Source organism: Microtus ochrogaster (genome assembly GCF_000317375.1).
Source record: "Microtus ochrogaster isolate Prairie Vole_2 chromosome 6 unlocalized genomic scaffold, MicOch1.0 chr6_random_2, whole genome shotgun sequence".
In the NCBI taxonomy this organism is placed as follows: Eukaryota; Metazoa; Chordata; class Mammalia; order Rodentia; family Cricetidae; genus Microtus; species Microtus ochrogaster.
Genome location: NW_004949095.1, coordinates 4,814,933 through 4,832,609, shown reverse-complemented (window position 1 = coordinate 4,832,609; position 17,677 = coordinate 4,814,933). Strand labels below are relative to the sequence as shown.

Here is a 17,677-nt window from a genome sequence, read left to right as displayed (position 1 = left end):
TATTGTTATTTATTTGTTTGGACTCCACAGTGAAGGAGTGGAGGTCAGAGGTCAACTTGTAGAAAGTTGGGTCTCTGGGGACCTTGGGGAAGGGTTGAACGGGGAGGGGAGAGGCAGGGAGGGGAGCAGAGAAAAATGTAGAGCTCAATAAATATCAATTAAAAAAAAGGAAGTTGGGTCTCTAATGACAGTATGTGGGGACCAGGCATTAAAGTCAGGTAGGCAGGCTTGACAGCAATCACCTTGACCAGCTGAGTCATGCATCCGTGGTTCCTATTTTCTGCTAACTCTGGACCAACGGTCCCCAAGAAACCCCAGAGACCACAAAGTAGGAACTACTCTAGGTGATTCTGTGTGTTACCTGTGTAAGCATTCTCTCAAAACTGAAGAAGGGCTTCCAAGATTAAAAAATTGAAATCTCAGATATTATAACCTCTAGTCTTAATCTTTCTGGCCTCTCTGCCAAGAAACTTACTCTACGTTATTCAAAAACTTTGTATTGTTTCCCATTTCTGATTCTCTAAGATATGGAAACAAGCCAATCTTTGTGTTTCTCTCTTCCCTCTTTTTCCAGGCACTAGACTGGCTTCCACAAATGTCTCTTTAATCCTCGTCCCTCTGGGGAAGTAACTATACACTTTTAACAGTGGAGACATCTAAGGTACATTTTACTGGCACCTGACCCAGCAGCTACAGAACTTTCGTTCCCTGGAATTCAAAATTCCTAGACGACACCTTAAGACCAGTAGCTGCCAGGATGGATGGAAGTAGGGCCACCAAAGCTGAACAGGACCGAAGCCCAGGGAGGATGATTAGCAACACATGAACTGGTTTAGGGTTAGAGAGGAGCTCACCTCCCACCAACTGGTGATGGAATTTCCTTATGAGTTATAATTATTATGCACAAAGAATATTAATACTTGAAGGAAGTAAAAGCCCCAACTGTTGGACCTCTGCCTGGAATGATCTTACCTCAGACTGTCACAAAGTTCCCTCCCAAACATCAATCTAATCTTTAGTTCAAATGTTTCCTTGTAAGAACTTCCTTAATATCGGGGCACCCCAAGCCCATCCCTGGGGATGTCTCAAAACAAAACAACAACAATAAAAACATGTGCACCACCCAATGCTCCTGCTTCTTGGAGAAAAATTATGCTTTGAATACCAGAGACTCTAAAACACTGCCTTTTGAGCAACAGGCCAGCACTAGACGCACAGCCTGCACTGACCCTTTCCCAAGGTCTCTCTTTCTGAAGAGTCATGGCTCTTCAGTTTGTAGACGAGTGTACGAAGTTCAGATACACAAAGAAAGCTGTTACAGTTGTACTCACAATGGAACACAGCGGAGTGCAAACAGTAAAAAGATGATCAGGGACCAGTTATCCTCAAAACCAACACATCCGAGCAAACATCTCAGTGGAACTCAAGAACTCCAGAGAAAGAAACTAGCCTTCTGGAGTATTATGAAGGTACACCTGACTAGATAAAAGAGTAGGAATTTTATATAACAATTTGGTTGTTTTGGGTTTTTTTTTTTTGAGACACTGTGTAGCCCAAGTTGGGGCTGGAACTCCTCTTATTCCACCTCAGCCTGAAGAATAGCTAGGGTTGGGCACGCCTCACCCAACTCAGTGGTTTGTCATTGTCTAAGTATACAAACCTATATGTGGTCTTCAGTGGTATTATTGACTCAGTCCCTGCAAAAACCAAAATGTACCTGTCTCTGACCACCGACCGAGAGAGCACCCCATAGTGTTTGGCATGGGCCAATCTCCATTTGCTTGCGTATCATCCTTTATCCCCAGTGGAAGGTCCACACCCCTCAGTCTTCTATCGCTTGGTGCATGTCCGGCACCAAGACATCACTCAGTTTCTCGCGAAGAAAATGAGTAACAATTCTCAAGAGTTCCTCCAAGGGATCACAGGGAGGGGCTCATCCGGAGACACAAAAGGAAATATTCAGGGTGACAATCCTCTGAGGACCATCTCCTCCCTTCAAGATATCGCACAAGACACCCGAGGTACAAAAGGTGACCACAGAAAGCCCATTACCACCTCCATACTGTGAACACAGGGTTAGTTGATCAGATGGCTTGAGAGAGCTCAGGGGTATGGGACTGTCTGAATAGGCTTAAGAGAGACAGATGCAGGGTCTGGGCTGTGGGGAGCCCCTCCTTAGTGGAATCATCTCAACAACTTCGAAGGCGGTGGGATGTGAACTCTAAAGAAACCTCGCATCCACGGCAAGGGAGCCCAGCCAACTGTGGGTAGAAAACCCTCAAGCAATAGCTCCCTATACTGAATGGCCACTGGCCTCCCGAGGCGAGCATACTTCTGGCTCCTGTGGGCCTTGGTAATCACAATCTCCTACCTCGTGGCTTTTTTCTCCCACCTACTTCGAATTCCCACTGTCAAAACTGCGTTAGGGAGCCCCTGGAACTTTCCAGTAACAAGATAAACCAGTAACGACCATGCCAACGGACTCCGCTTCCTTCCGATACGGGGGCCGAGAGTGGCCAAACGCCGCCCGGCCCCAGCAGCGACCCCGAGCCGCGGCCTGAGGCCCCCAGCACTCGTTTGCAGACCCGGCCCGGGGCTTAGACTGCTGTGGGCGGGCGCGGCGGGCGCGGCGGGCGCCGACCTACGCGGAGACTTCGGCTGGCTGGTGGTAGCTCACGCCCCGCCTCTCCTGAGCCCGCGGCCGGCAGGGGCGGCCCGGGAGGCGCTGCCGGCCTCGGGGCGGAGCCTCGTAGCTCCTCCTCGCGGGCGGAGGCCGGAGGTTCTGTACTGGTCACAAACTCGAGCGAGGTGGACGTTACAGCCGCCTAGGATGTGGAGGTGCGGCCGCCACTCGGGGTCGCCGTCGCAGCTCCTGCTGCTGCTGCTCCCGCCGCTGCTGCTCGCGCTGTCCGGCGCTGGCGCGGCCCAGCTCTCCGTGCTCTACTCGTCCTCAGACCAGCTGACGCTGCTGGACGCGAACACGGTGCGCCAGACTGTGCTCGGCTCCAGCAGCGCCTGGGCCGTGGAGTTCTTCGCCTCCTGGTGTGGCCACTGCATCGCCTTTGCCCCGACGTGGAGGGAGCTAGCCAACGACGTGCGGGGTGAGAAGTGGAGGCCTCCCCCGACCCACCTGGGCAGGTCCCGCGAGCTGTCCGGCTAGCCTGTCCCCCTCCTCTCGCTGCTTCCCTGACCCATCCCCTCCCCCAATTTATAGCCTTCAAGTTCTCCTGGGCTCGCAGCCTCCAGTCCTCTGCTCCTGGGTTGTCCTCTGTCAAGTCTGTCTCTTAGCTGTGAGCAGTTTCCTTGTCCCCTGTGTTCTTTCTTCCCTAGGACTTACTCCAGTACGGCTTTGTGGCGGTACCCTTTCTTGTGCAGGGACCCCTTCTTGCCAACTTCTCTAGCTGTCGCGATGGCACAGTGCTGGGGAGAAAAGAGCTGACGTTCCTTCTACCGCCCCCATCACCTTTCTCCACCTCCATGGCTAGTTGCATAGCTGGCACACACATTTCCTTTCTCATTCCTGTCTTTGAATTGGATGCTTTCCTGTTTGCCCATTTCCAATCCAGCTGCTGCCTCTAGCTCTTTAGCTTCCTGTCCACATCATTATTAGTCTTTCTCTTGGGTCTGGTCTCGCTTATCCTTAGCCTTTAATCCCACAAAACCAAACTAAACATAGGCCTGTGGTATGTCGTTGTCCTTGCTCGGTGCTCCAGTGTCCTGGACATTAAGAGCATGTTTCTTTGACTCTAAAATACCAATTGTGGGACCCACTGTTCACTTAATTACAGCCTAGAGGGTAGCAGGATTAGAAAAACTACAAAATACATAGAGATTTTTAAGGTGTGTTGTGTTATAGCAATGCTAAAATATTTAAATACTTAAGACCTAGAGCTGAGGGGATATGGTAATAATGGTTGTTATATACTGAGTGCTTAAACAGTAAGCTTAAAGATTCCCTGCTGTAGCAGCATCTGCCTAACCCAAGTTATAGCCGTCTGTGGGGGCAGTAGTGACACAGTAATGGACAGTAACTGGCTTCTGATTTTGCTGCTTCTCTGTGGACTATTCCCTGGCTTGTGGTGCCAGGCAGGGTACCACAAAGCTGGCCATCTGAAGTAACCATGGATGAGAACTGTAAGCATCTCAGGGAACAGGCATTTCTAGAGATGGGCAAACTGGAACTGCGGTCCCCCTTCTGTGGGGTTGGTGGTTCTTGATAAGTCCAACTGTGTGCAAATAGTGCTTCTGTCTATCCATGCTAATTCTCAGACTTAGTCTCCCCCTCCTGTGAGCAGCTGGCAAAGCCATTACTGAAGCGGTCACATAGAATGGTGTGGGGTTTTCAAAAACAATTTTTAACAACACTCACAAGCTTTTCCCCTACCTCCAGTTTATACTTGCCCACATGCCTCTTGGTCCCATCATCCACATGAGCAGCCCTTAACACTATTTTAATGATGTCAACACATCTGGTCAGGGCAGTAGGAAGCAAGAATGTGCGCTGTGGAACTGAAAGGCTGAAGGAAGGTCATGTCGGGACCCAAACACTGTAAAACTCCCCATAGGTTTCTAAGTGGAGTCCGTAAGAGCCGTCTAATGGCAGCGCATAGACTCATTCTAGAAGATTCTTGTATTTTAAGTGTGCTGAAAGGAAAGATTAGCTTCCAGCTGACTCACATGTTTGGCCTCTTGTGCCCCGGAGTTTTCCTATGAGTTGCACTTACAGGTACATACTGACGTAGCCTGTTTCTGTATGAGAGTTACCATTTCCAAAAGGGGTCTTGCATGGAGAGACAGTCCTTCTCTGAAAGGAAAACCAAAAGCAAACCTTAACTTATGGAAGGAGAAACAGAGACATCAAAGTCTATGGAGATGAATCAGGGGAAAATAATAGGTAGGGGGGTCTCAATGGAAACTGGGGGTCTCCTCTTTTGGCATGGGGGTAAGTCATTGCTTCAGCGAGATTGTATCGGTGAAGCGACGAATCTGGAGTTGACCTATGACAGTGAGGGGAGTTCCCTGCTGAGAAGCTAGTGCTGGCCTCTGTGTTCTGAGCTGTGTGGCTGTGGGCTGGCAGAGGGCTGCAGTCACCACTCTGAGTCATGGCAGGAGCAGACTTCCCTGTGCTGCTACAAGTGTTTTGAACAGGAACAGAGAGAGTAGAAGCTCATGGGAGCTGGGGAGACATTTATAACCCTGACCAGCTGGCTTTAGGATTTACTCTGACTGGACAGGGCTCATTTCTTAGTGAGTTGGATGGGAGGGTCTCTGAGAAGTCACTGCCTGGGGCAGAGCACTTGTTTCTGGGGGCTTGCTCTCCCCTTTCTGCTCCCGAGCAGATCCTCTTGTCTTACCATATGTTTGAGGAAATGATTGGGTCTAATTGGGACCTTCATTACTATTCCCTGGCTAATCATTCAGCAAATATTTGTTTAATGACAAAACATTGATTGCATAGCAGCTGGGCCAGTGAACTCTACATAGCAGGAAAATGGGCAAACGCATGAAACCATGTTTGAAAAGACAAGCGTGCTTCACCTATTTCTTATGGGAGGAATTGAGTGAGGGAACAGTCACAGAAGGACAGCCTAGTTGTTACCCATTTCTCTTGTGCCAGCTCTTTGCTAAGAACATTTCATCTTCACCTGAGAAAATAGATTCCTCGTCTCTACATTCTCCATTTGTTTTGGCTCTTGATTATGAAGGCTCAAATTCAAGATAGGGTAGGCTATTGTTTTGAGTCTTTGGCAAGGCACAAGTGTAGGTAAGAGTGAGTGTTTACAGTTTGAGCCCAGAAACAGAAAAATGTGTCCTTTAAAAAATCAGCAGGCAAGTACGGTCATAAAAATGCTGATGGAAGGTTATTTTTATCCTTAAAGATTTGTTTTTATTTTATGTGTGTGAGTGTTTCCCCGGCATGTGTGTCTGTGTACCACATGTATTACTGATGTCTGCGGAGACCGAAAAGGACATTGGGTCCTCTGAGACATAGTATCAGATGGTTGTGAGCTGCCATATCAGTGCTGGAAAGCAAACCCAGGCCCTTTGCAAGAACAGCAATGGCTCTTACCCCCTGAGCCATCTCTCCAACCCTTGTGGGTTCTTGCCTTAGTAGTGTCTGACTTCACAGCTTGGGCAGGAGGAGCGGTGACTCCGTGCAGGAGAGCAGCGCATACAGAACTGACGTTTGTAAGGCTCGCAGATTTGGCTTCAGTGAGCATTTCTGGCTTTGAGAGCATGGATGACATCTTGTCCTTGTGTCCCTGTGATGCCTACCACAGAGTGTGGGAGCACACTCATGACAGCCAGTGACCAGATGAGAGCATGAGCAAGGAAACTTTCTGTTGGAGCTGCAAAGGGCATTGGAGACCAACGGTCCTGGCCTTCCAACCGATGCGGATCTGAGTACCGGAGAGGAGGCATATGGAGCACACATGCATTGGCCAGGAGTTATGAGGGTCATTCTTCTGCCTCTGGGCTCGGTGTTCTTCTTGCACTAAGGAGCTGAGGAGGTGACTCTGTCTGAGACTCCAGAGGACACTTGTGTACGGGCACAGCAGAGTTCCTACTGGAGGTTTTCCCCTCACCCACCAATGCAAAATTTATACCTCTCTTGGCTTCTCTTGCCATCCATCCTTTCTACTCTCCATTTTCCAGTTTACTGTGTTGCTACTAGAGAATTTATTCTGCCCGAGTCGAAATGCAGTGGGGAGTGCTTCTCCTCAAGAGCGAGTTGGGGTGTGAGAAACCAAACACCAGAAAGCCCCTCTCACTGACGTCAGAGTACTTGTTTGTCCCACCACATAGCTATGCTGCACCAATGAGACAGTTAGAGAAAGAAAATTTAGTTTAAATATCTTAATTGGCTTTTATTTGTGATTCTAGAATCCTGTAAAGTCCTGATGAGCTGAGTGAGGGTGTGACCTTACTGACAAAAGGGCTGAGGACAAGAGAACACAGAAGACAAACCAAAAAAATGTATTGGTCATTTCATAATTATTTCCTTGTAAGCTTTAGAGCAGGGGTTCTCACCCTTCCTAATGCTGTAGCCCTTTAATACAGTTCCTCGTGGTGTGCTGACCCTCAACCATAAAATTATTTCATGCACTTACTTCATAAGTGTATTTTTACTATTGTTATGAATCATAATATAAATACCTAATATGCAGGGTATTTGATATGTGACCCCCAAAGGGGTGGTGACCCACAGGTTGAGAACCACTGCCTTAGAGAGACTTCATTATAATGTTGGCTAAAGCTGGCCTTTTGTGGATGTGGCTGTTATCTGTCTCCTGCTCTCTTGGGAGGTCCGATAACTTGGTTTCAACTTAGTAGCTTAGAACTTCAGCATAAGTTGATTCTATCTTGTATGGCTTATTGCCTGCCCCTGGTGTTTTAGCTCAGTCCAAACCAGTGGGCTCCTGGAAATGATATTTAACACATTAGGATCATGAATATCCAGGCATTCAGTATCTAGTGTAAAGTGCGAACCATAGCTGTACATGTCATTGTGAAAAACATCCCTGCTGTGGGACATTTCACTCCTTCAGCTAATAGCATTTATGATATCAGCCCACTTGGGCATGGTCTCTTATACTGTAAATGCAGCTGTAAAGCGTGCGCTCACCCTCTTTCTCTTTTTTATGAATAATAGAGGGTTATTTATTTAAGGGAAACTTACAGATTACTGTCCTAGATAACAGTCCTCTGCACTGACAGGAATAGAGTCTAGCAGCTGGAAGCCAGAGCCGGGAACAAGAGAGCAAGCACACACTTTACATCTACATTTACAGTATAAGAAACCATGCCCAAGTGGGCTGGTATCTTAAAGGCTGTTGGCTGAAGAACCTCCCACACCACATCCCTTGGTCAGAACTTAACCATCATCTAACTTGCCCCAGCCCCCACCTCCACCACCCGTTGAGATTGAAACTGGTCAGAAGAGGCACTGGTTTCATTTCATAGAGCACAGTTAATCACGGTATAAAGAAAGCAAGGCAAGTTGGTGGCACATACCTTTAATCTCAGCGCTTGGGAGGCAAGGGCATATAGATCTCTGAGTTAGAAGCCAACCTGGTCCACATAGCAAGTTCCAGGTCAGCTAAGGCCACATAGTGAGGCCCTGTCTACAAAGAGGATGTGGGGGGTGTTGCAAAAGCCAACCAACCCAAGCATCATCTTTCCTCTGGTCCTCCACCTCTGATCTACATTGCATCCTTGTCTTCCTGCATCCCTATTGAAAAACCAGTGTAGAAGCTGTCTGTTCTGGTCTGAATCCTTTTGAAATTAGCTCCAAGGCTCAAATCCTGGGTTCAGATTTTAGATTCACCACTAATTAGCTTAACATGTCTTAGGCATGGTTATCTGATCTGTTTTATAGTTAAGGAAAGCAGATTTGGAGATAAATGCCTTAGTACTTCCTGATCGGGTTGTTGAGAACACTGAACTAGATAAATTGAGCACACAGTAAACTCACTCCACGTGCTGATAGCACAGTCCTCTAAGTAAGGCTGCAGCCCAGGTTGCTGCCAGTTGTTGAGGCTGTTTAACTGGAAGGCACAGCTATTTCTGTTATTTCTGCCGTTTTCTCTTAAGAAGGCTATACTTGGAGCAAGAGCATACATATAAGGGTAATGCCCTGACCCTGGTACAGTGGGCAGAGGAACAAGTAAGTCTGTCTAGTCTCCTAGGCTCTCAAGGTAGGAGGCTTCTGAGTCCCTATCTTCATTTGCAGATAAGGGGGCGTGGTGGCCACATCACATGGTGGCAGTGGAGTGTGATGATACAGAATGTCCCGTTCTTTCCTCTCCCTATGTGGTATGTACCGATATTTCTTAAGGATAGCTGGGCCTTTCCTGTAAGTCTCTCCAGAACAAAGTTCTTCCCTAGAGGCAGAACAAAAGGGCCTAGTTCAGAGTGTGCCAGATGGCCCTAGAAGATGACCTGTATACCTCACTAGTCCTTGGTCTCCCTCTGGCAGGGACACAGAAAGGACTTAGTGTGCCGTCATCTATTATTCCGTGAGAAACTCTGAACTCGAGCTGGAGGTGACAATTGGTGAGCTCTTCTGTGACCCTTTATCTGTAAAGAAGTGGTTCTTAACCTTTCATAGGGGTCACCTGAGGTCACCAGAAAACACAGACGTTTATATTACTATTTGTAACAGTAGCAAAATTACAGTAATAAAGTAGTAATGAACTAATTTTATGGTTGGGGGTCATCACCACATGAGGAACTGTATTAAAGGGTTGAAGGCTGAGAACCACTGCTTTGAAGGATGAGTGAATATTGAATGAATCCAGGCATTATCACAGACTTCTTTAACCTCACCTGCTACCTAGACTGTAATAAAACTGAGGCTGGACATAAAGAGAAAGTACCAAGATCAGAGCAGTCATGAGCTGAAAGCTGGTCCCTGGTCTGGGTTGAGTGCCTACTGTGTGCTGGATAAAGGTTGTTTGGCAACGAGGAGTCTAAAAAAACAAAAGACAGAGGTGTACACACCAGTCATTGAGTGGGTCCGAACTTTGGACACATGAGGCAGCTCTCCTTGGGAGAAAGTAGTAGTCCATCTGAGTCAGATCTGACAGGGGAGTCTGCAGAGAGGGAGTACCTGGAGACATGTGAGCAGCGTGCTGTCAGGGAGGGAGGACACCTTTGGCTTTGCTTTGGAGTAATGCTGAGAGGGAATTAGATATGTGGAAAGAGGCCAGATCTTCTAAGATCCTCAGAACTGCCAAGGAGTATGAGTAGAGGGTGGCACAGTTAGAACCACAGAGAGAAAAGACGAGCTGGCAGCTGGAGAGGCTGGTGGCGCAGAACCACGTTATAAGTAAGTTGTATGTGGTTATTCCAAGAGCCCTGTGGGAGATACAGTACCAGCTCACTGGGTGTGGAGGGTAGCTTAGAAGGGAAATGAGTAAAGAAACCAGATCAGGTGTCCAGGCCACTTAGAGCAGGACAAGGAAGTGATGGCTCGAGTAGGGGAAGATACTCAGGAGGGAGCGTAGACAGGATTTGGAGTCTGGTGAGCAAATCCCTGTGGACAGGCTATTGACTGTTCTTACCAGCAGTAGGGCGAGGCTTGACCCACAGGACTAATCTCTTTAATGCCTCAAAGCTTGGAGGTCTGTGCTATATAATTTGACACTGACCGCAGCTTCCCCAAGGTTTATGTGGTCTCATGGATATGTGTTCTGCTCTGTGCTGGAATAGACCTGGCACCCCTGACCTGAGTTAGAGCTCAGGGAGCTGTTAGTATGAATTGATTTTCTGTCAGTTTCTGGTCTGTGCCATTATTTGCTCTGCTAGTTACTTCTCAGGGAGAAGTCGCTAGGTCTGGGGCCTGAAGAGGAACTTGACCAGTCTTCCTGACTGTTGGTTGCCCTGCGGCTTCCTCTCCTGGGGTTCCTGGATCTCCTGCTTTCTTTCTCCCCACAAATTTCTTTCTGGAATTTGTGCCTCTGTTTTGGGGTAGCTTGCTGGGGAATATAAGCTCCCAAGGTATGTTCTACTTTTGGGAGCTGATCCCCATTTTAGGTGGCTCTTCAGGGACAAAGGCAGTATTAGGGCCTTTCCTGGGGGCCACACTCCTTATTTGTCTTTCTTAGCTCCTCCAGCCCCATGCCACACCCACTAAGCATAAAGGGAGCATAAATGCCTTTACCAGGCAACATACCATGCTATTTAACTGCATCCTAGGTCTAGGGCCTTTCTCGTGAGGCTCTGCCTAAATGAAGGCTGAAGGAACTGTCTCAGAGGTCAGTTTTTGAAGAGAATATGCCCTTCCTCAGAGGAGTTTGGGGGGATTAATGGCTGTGGGGTTTTAGATGGAAGAGCAGCAGAAGGCTAGCTTCTCTCACTTACTGGAATTATCTGTCCTTTCAGACTGGAGGCCAGCACTGAATCTTGCTGTCCTGGACTGTGCTGATGAGACCAATAATGATGTCTGCCGAGACTTCAACATCGCTGGCTTCCCAACTGTGAGGGTATGTGACAAAGGGAAGAGGGGAGCTGGGGATGGCTCCAGCTGAGCAGGTAGCCCCTGCTCTGCATTCCCTGCTACCTCCCTGGGCTTCTGAGCTCCAATGATGCTTCTGGGCCTGAGTCTTTAAGTCCTGGCTTCTGGAGCACTGTCCACCCTCTGGTGCACTGTTTTAGAGAGAGGCAGAAAAGGAGGGCTCTTCGTCCTGAGAAAGTCTGTCTTTATGACAGAGATGGCATGTAGGAATGCTAGGGTGGGAAGATTTCTGCGTTGTGTTGTAATGTAGTCATCACACAGGCTAGTGAGTGCTGCTAGCTCTCAAGGTCATTTTCAGTTCCCACTTCTGACCTCCCACTCTTGGAGGCCTGATCATACTCTACAACCTTTCTGTAGACAGGATCATCCTCTGGGCCTATTGTTCTTCAGAGACACTGGGATACTTCATCCTTATCAAGGAAAAGCTTTGACACAGAAATACGCCAGCATGGCTTAGGGGATCACCTCACCCCCATAGTCAAAATGTGCAGTGCTTCATTCAGATGGCAGAGTTTCCAGGGACAGAAGTCACCAACATCCAAGGCATGCAGGTCCTCATACTCCAGCTCTAGAATTACACATTCTCATGAGCTTTCTGATGATCCTCCGTCAGTGATCACAGAACACCAGTGATTCTTTTAAAAACTAGTTTTTAATATCCAGGTTGTGGTAGCACACACTTTTAGTCCCAGTGCTCAGGAGGCAGAGGCAGGTGAATCTCTGAGTTCAAGGTCAGCCTGGTCTACAGAGTGAGTTCCAAGGCATCCAGGACTACACAGAGAAACCCTGTCTCAAAAAAAAAAAAGAAAAAAAATAGTTTTTAATTTTATGTGCCTTGATGTTTGGCCTGCTTGTGTGAGGGTGTTGATTCCCTAGAACTGGAGTTATAGACAGTCTAGACAGTTATAGACAGTTGTGGACTACTGCGTGACTGGGAATTCCAGGTCTTCTGGAAGAGCAGCCAGTGCCCTTAACTTCTGAGCCATCTCTCCAGCCTCCCAACAAGTTAATGTCTGGACAGTTACCATGGTTCTTAAGAGTCCAGAATGATGCAGTTGTAGCAGTTAGGGGAAGGGTCCTCCCAGGGCTCAGCCCTGCCCACAGAATGACAGCTACATAAGCAGTTTCTCTATAACCACTAAGAGTAATCAGGAGATGCCTTTGAAGGCTGAAATGCCGAATATTATCCTTGGGACAATGTATCTCTGATTTCAGGGACCTCAAGTTTCAGTCCAGTCTACAAGTCTGATCACTTAGCAGTTTCATCTGCAGGAGTGTGCCCATCTCTGACCCCCACTGGACTCAGAGGCTCCCCACCCCAGAGTTATCACTTCCTAAATGGTTACTTCTTAAAATCAGGACCCAGGCCATGTTCTCAGACCAGGTTGCTTTGAGGAACAGTGTGGCAAAACAGTGTCTACTGCCACATCCCCCAGGATGCTCTTAGCAGTCACCCTCTAAGTAGAAAGTCTCCCTGGCAAGGACATTGCTTGTCCTTTTCTCCAGGATGTGTAACAAGGTATTTCAGTGGGGATGCTCTGTGCAGACCCAGAGTGAGTGATACTAAGTGGGAAGCTGTGGGAACCCCAGTGTAGCAGCTGAAGCCATCATCCATAGTGAGCCCTGAACCCTGGGGGTTACCTACTGTATAGCTCACAGGGAGACCATTCAGGACATGAGTTGGGGCTCAGTAGGCCCTGACACCTGGAGCTTTCTGTTCAGCCAGGGAGTGGCCAGATATAGGGTGTGAGGAGGAGGCCAGGTAGGTGCAGGTTCAGAGGCTCCTCAGCACCTACTGAAGTCACGCAGTACACGCAGCCTGGATGCCTCAAGTGACTAATCACCTTACCTGCCCAGCTGACTGTGGGAGAGCCTGGGAGGGACCTTACCTAGTCCTTCTGGCTTTCCTTTATTTCCAGACCGGTAGCACCTGACTGGGCCAGTTCAGTAGACAGCTGTCCATTTCCTAAGCTCTTGTCTGGCCTCCCTTGGCACGGCTTTGCTTCCCTGAGGAACCTGCTGCTTAGTTTCATCTGAGGAGAAGCACCCAGTGCCCTGTCCTTAGCGCTCTAGAAGATGGCCAGGTGGTTCACACTGTTGCTGGGCCTCTGCTGCAATACTCTAAGCAGTGCCTTTTAGATGACCTCTTTAAATGACTACTGTGACCTGCACTAAGAAATGTGCATTTCCACTTTGGGTATATACAAAAGGACATGTGCTCAACCATGTTTATAGCAGCATTGTTTGTCATAGCCATAACCTGGAAACAATCTGAATGTCCCTCTACCAAAGAATAGGTAAGAAAAAATGTGGTACATTTTTTCTACACAGCAGAAAAAAATAATGACATCTTGAAATTTGCAAGCAAATGGATGGAGCTAGAAAATCATATTGAGTGAGGTAACTCAGACCCAGAAAGACAAATATCATATGTACTCACTCATAAATGGCTTTAGAAATAAAACAAAGAAAACCAGCTTACAATTCACAACCCCAGGGAACCTAGACAACAATGAGGACCCTAAGAGAGACATGCAAAGATCTAATGCACATGGGAAGTAGAAAAAGACAAGATCTCCTGAGGAAATTGGGAGCATGGGGACTATGGGAGAGGGTTGAAGGGGAGGAGAGCAGAGAAAAATATATAGCTCAATAAAATCAAGAAAAAAAGTGTGTATTTTACATTGTGATTCTAAATTTGGTTTGTGTTAACTATTGGTAAAGTAAAAGTTTAATGATATTTTTTGTTTCACTTAAAAAAAACCATGACTGTCCCTTGCTAAACTGACTACTTTCCAGCTCACTGCTAGGTTGTTTCTAGGTGTTTTAAATCAGTACTCACACGTTTCAGATCTCAGTCTTGCCTATGAAAACCTAAAGTGCCAGGTTCCCTAAAAAGCAGAACACATTTGAAAAGTCAGCCTTTCAGCCAGATAGCACTACTGCCCTAACTACTGCCCTCCCAGGGCCAGACCCTGTCTTTGCTCACTACCCTTACAGGTTGGGAGAGCCCGAGGTGAGGACCCATGGTAGGACATGCCATTCTAGTGCGTGACGTGGGTCAGTGCTCTTTTTCTCTGCCTCCGGCCCTTGCCAATGAACACACGTTGGTCTCCCAGTGGTCCAGCCAGTTTAAAAAGTCCCTAGCCCTGAAGGCCAGGATCTTGCTCTGTCAGGTCCCCATTAGGCCAGAGTAGAAGAAAAGAAAGGCGCAGGGAGGAGGGAGGTGAGTTTGCAGTGGGTTTGGGCTGAACAAGCAGTAGGCCAGAGCAGTGCCCCTCGTTAGGTGGTGAAGGCCTACTTAGTGGTCTCTGAAAAGATCACCAAATGCAGATGCAAACTCACTGTTCCACTGCTCACTGTGTGTGGCAAAGGAAGTCACTTAAAGGCTCAACCAGAGTCTCAGATTTCCTGTCTGTAAAAATGGGTGAACACTGTCTATTAATAAGATCGCCAAGTATAAGAAAGGCCTTACCTGTGGAAGTGCCCAGGTACTGGCATTTTGTGGAGCTTGGTAAGTGTTAGTTTTCTTCTTGTTTCTTGTCCCCTGGATCTAAATGTAGTTTCTGTGTGGTGGGTGTATCCTAGGCACAGAGTAGCTTGGGCAGGGAAGGTGAGAAATGACCCCCTATTATGTGCAGAACTGTGTGGCATGTTGCACAGAGGCTGGTGTTCAGGGGTGAAGTAGGGCAAGGGAAGTAGGACCCCAGGAATGGCAGGTCTTTGAGGGCCAGACAGAGTATGGAGCGCTGCGGAGTGCAGAGTCTGGGCTGTTGCTTTATAGAACTCTTACTAGAAGCCTGTAGCCAGATGGTGAGTTTTCAGGAGGAGAGAGAGTCCAGGTCTCCTCCCTCCGCTGTCTGTCATCCAGCCACCCTCTACCCTGCTCTTTCACAGCACAGAAACTAAGAAGCTAAGGCAGTCGGTCTTTCTGAGCTCAGAATAAAATACTTGTAGACTTGATTATGTTTCTGAAAACTGGTCCTATATGCTTGACTCCAGTGCCATCACCAGTCTTCCTGGAACTCTGTTTAGCTGTTGTCTTGTATTGTGCTAACAGTTGTCGTGCTATGTGGAAAGACCATAGCAGCAAGTCCAGGGAGACAGAAGTGCCTTCCTGTCTCAGGGCTGGAGAGATGCCTCAATGATTAAAAGCCTTGTTGCTTTTACAGAGGACCCGGGTTCAGTTCTCATTACCTCCATGGTGGCTTAAAACCACCCTTAGCCCCAGGGTATCCAATGCCCTTTTCTGACTAATGCAAGTGCCAAACACATGCATGGCATATATACATACATACGGGAAAATACACATACGCATAACATAAATCGAGGTGGGGCGGAGGGGGGGAGACCCTGAACAAATGAACTGCTGCCTGTTGTCATCTTTTCAGGGGTAATTGACCTCAGTAGGCACACACCTCCAGTGGCTGACTTAACAAGGATGTATTTTCCTAAGAGGACAAAAATGTGCCCTGACTAGATTTCCACTTGAGCTTTCGAGATGATGAAAGGGCTATGGCTGCTGGACTGGACAGCTAAGATGCTAGATACTATATCAGGCACAGTGGGGCTTGCAGTGATGTATAAGCTGTTAGCACTACCCAAGTCAGGCAGGTGGGTGGGTGTCTTAGTCACTGTTCTGTTGCTCTGAAGAGACACTATGACCAGGCAACTCTTACAGAGATTTAACTGGGCCTTGCTTACAGTTTCAGAGGGCTAGTTCATCATCATCATGGTGGCATGTAGGCAGGTACACTGCTGGGAAAGTAGTTGAGGGCTACGTCTTGCTCTACAGCCAGTGGGAGGTGAGGAGACAGACCCTGGGCCTGATGTGGGCTTTTGAAACCTCAAAGCCCATCCCCACCTCCTCACCCACCTCCCCCATCCCCGTGACAACAAGGCCACACCTTCTAATCCTTCTCAAATAATGTCAGTCTCTGTTGACTAAGCATTCATACATATGAGCCTGTGGAAGCCATTCTTATTCAAACCACCACAGTGAGTTACTAGGCCTAAGTTCAGGTTGAAGGTCATTGTGGTTGAAGTGTATGGCATAGTGGAAGGTCAGTTTGGGTTCAAATCTGGAAAGAAATGCCTTAAATGTATTGAATTTGGATCTTACTCATAGCCCATGTAGATGTATGGCAATGGGAAGAGGAATCCCATAATTATTCCTTAGAGAAGGAAACAGTGGCAAGGAGGAAGACAATTGAATACAAGATTGAGGGGCTCTCTCTCTCTCTCTCTCTCTCTCTCTCTCTGTGTGTGTGTGTGTGTGTGTGTGTGTGTGTGTGTGTGTGTGTGTGTGTGTGTGTACTTTCAGGAGCCAGTTCTCTCCTACCATGTAGATTCTGGGATTGGACTCGGGCAGTCAAAGTTGCCTGTGAGCTCCTTTGCCTATTGAGCCACCTCGCTGGCTGAGGATTGACATCTCTGACTCATGAAGAGAAAGCAAACAGGGACTAATGTAATAGATCAGGAACTAAGTTTTCACTTATTGGTCCTGGTCTAGACAAGGTGACAATGCTGCTGAAGAGGTATCCCCCAGGCAGAGGCACAGAACTTGGCAGATGACTGGATGGATGGGTGTAGAGAAGGGACATGCTAGTTTGGGAAGCAGGGAGGAGTACTGATTGCTGGGTGAGATAAAACACAGGTGCAGAAGTAGGTTGGTGTGTGGGTAGGGGTGCCTTGACACCTCTGTGGAGTTGACCAGGAGGAACCAGAAGTCTAGGACAGGTAAGGACCTGAGACACAGGCTCAGATAGTCAGTCAGCTGAGCAAAGTGAACTACTTGGCAGTAGAGAAACAGCAGCTTTGTTCTTGATTCTTCCATTCATTCATTTGAAAGTATAAACTGAGCCCGTCTTCCTGATGGGCCTTTGAGGGCTTTTTAAATGAAGAATGACGTGATTTGATGTGTAGCAGCAGGAGAAAGACTAAGAGAAGCTGGTGGTAATGACAGTGACCCAGGAGAGCAGCCAAGGGCAGTTAGGACAAGGGCTAAGAGCCAAGAAGGGCTAACAACCAGGGAGAGTGGCAACATGAAAAAGAGAGGGAGGGGGAAGGAAGAAGGGAGGGAGAAAAGAAGAAGGAAGGAAGACAGGAAAGAGATAGTTTCAAGAAAATGTGCATTGGAAACAAAGCGAGGCAAGGAGGCGGGAAGCAGCGAATAGGCAGTGCCTGGGGTGCTTGGGACCGGCTAGGGAGAGTCACCACGCAGCTCTCTTGAGTGATTTCAGCTGAGTGATGGGCTCCGAGGAGTGGGGAGAGATTCGGGGAGCAGAAGAGATTTGGCAGTGCAGTGACTGGAGAAAGAAGGAAGGCCTGCCTGTTGTCCTGCCCTTCTTCCCTTTGTGCTACAGTTTGCATGAGCCTTCTTAAGATCTCTTTATAGCCTAGGAGAGGAGCTGGTAGAGAAAGGGTGTAATGAGAAAGACATTAGAGGTGTGGGGGCCGCTTTCTCAGAGGATAATACTGTCCTGAAGGTGGATAGGAAGCTTCTGAATGCTGAGAAGGCCACGTGGTCATGGCCCAGAACTTCCTTTATCATGCACTTTGTGGCAGGGGCCTCCTGAGTCACTCTTGGTTTCAACTCAGAGTTCCTGTGCTAGAGTTCCTGTGCTAGAGAGTTCCTGTGCTAGAGTTCCTGTGCTA

General features: G+C 47.9%; 1 protein-coding gene across 1 annotated transcript in view; it reads left to right on the top strand.

Annotated features, from left to right (window-relative positions):
- Positions 1-2,690: 2,690 nt before the first annotated feature.
- Positions 2,691-17,677, top strand: part of Qsox1 (quiescin sulfhydryl oxidase 1) — a 44,937-nt gene continuing 29,950 nt past the window's right edge. Inside the window, exons 1-2 of the mRNA XM_026787618.1 lie at positions 2,691-3,101; positions 10,888-10,988. Coding sequence (XP_026643419.1) covers positions 2,831-3,101; positions 10,888-10,988 — 372 coding nt within the window. The 5' untranslated portion in view covers positions 2,691-2,830. The remainder of the gene's footprint in view (positions 3,102-10,887; positions 10,989-17,677) is intronic.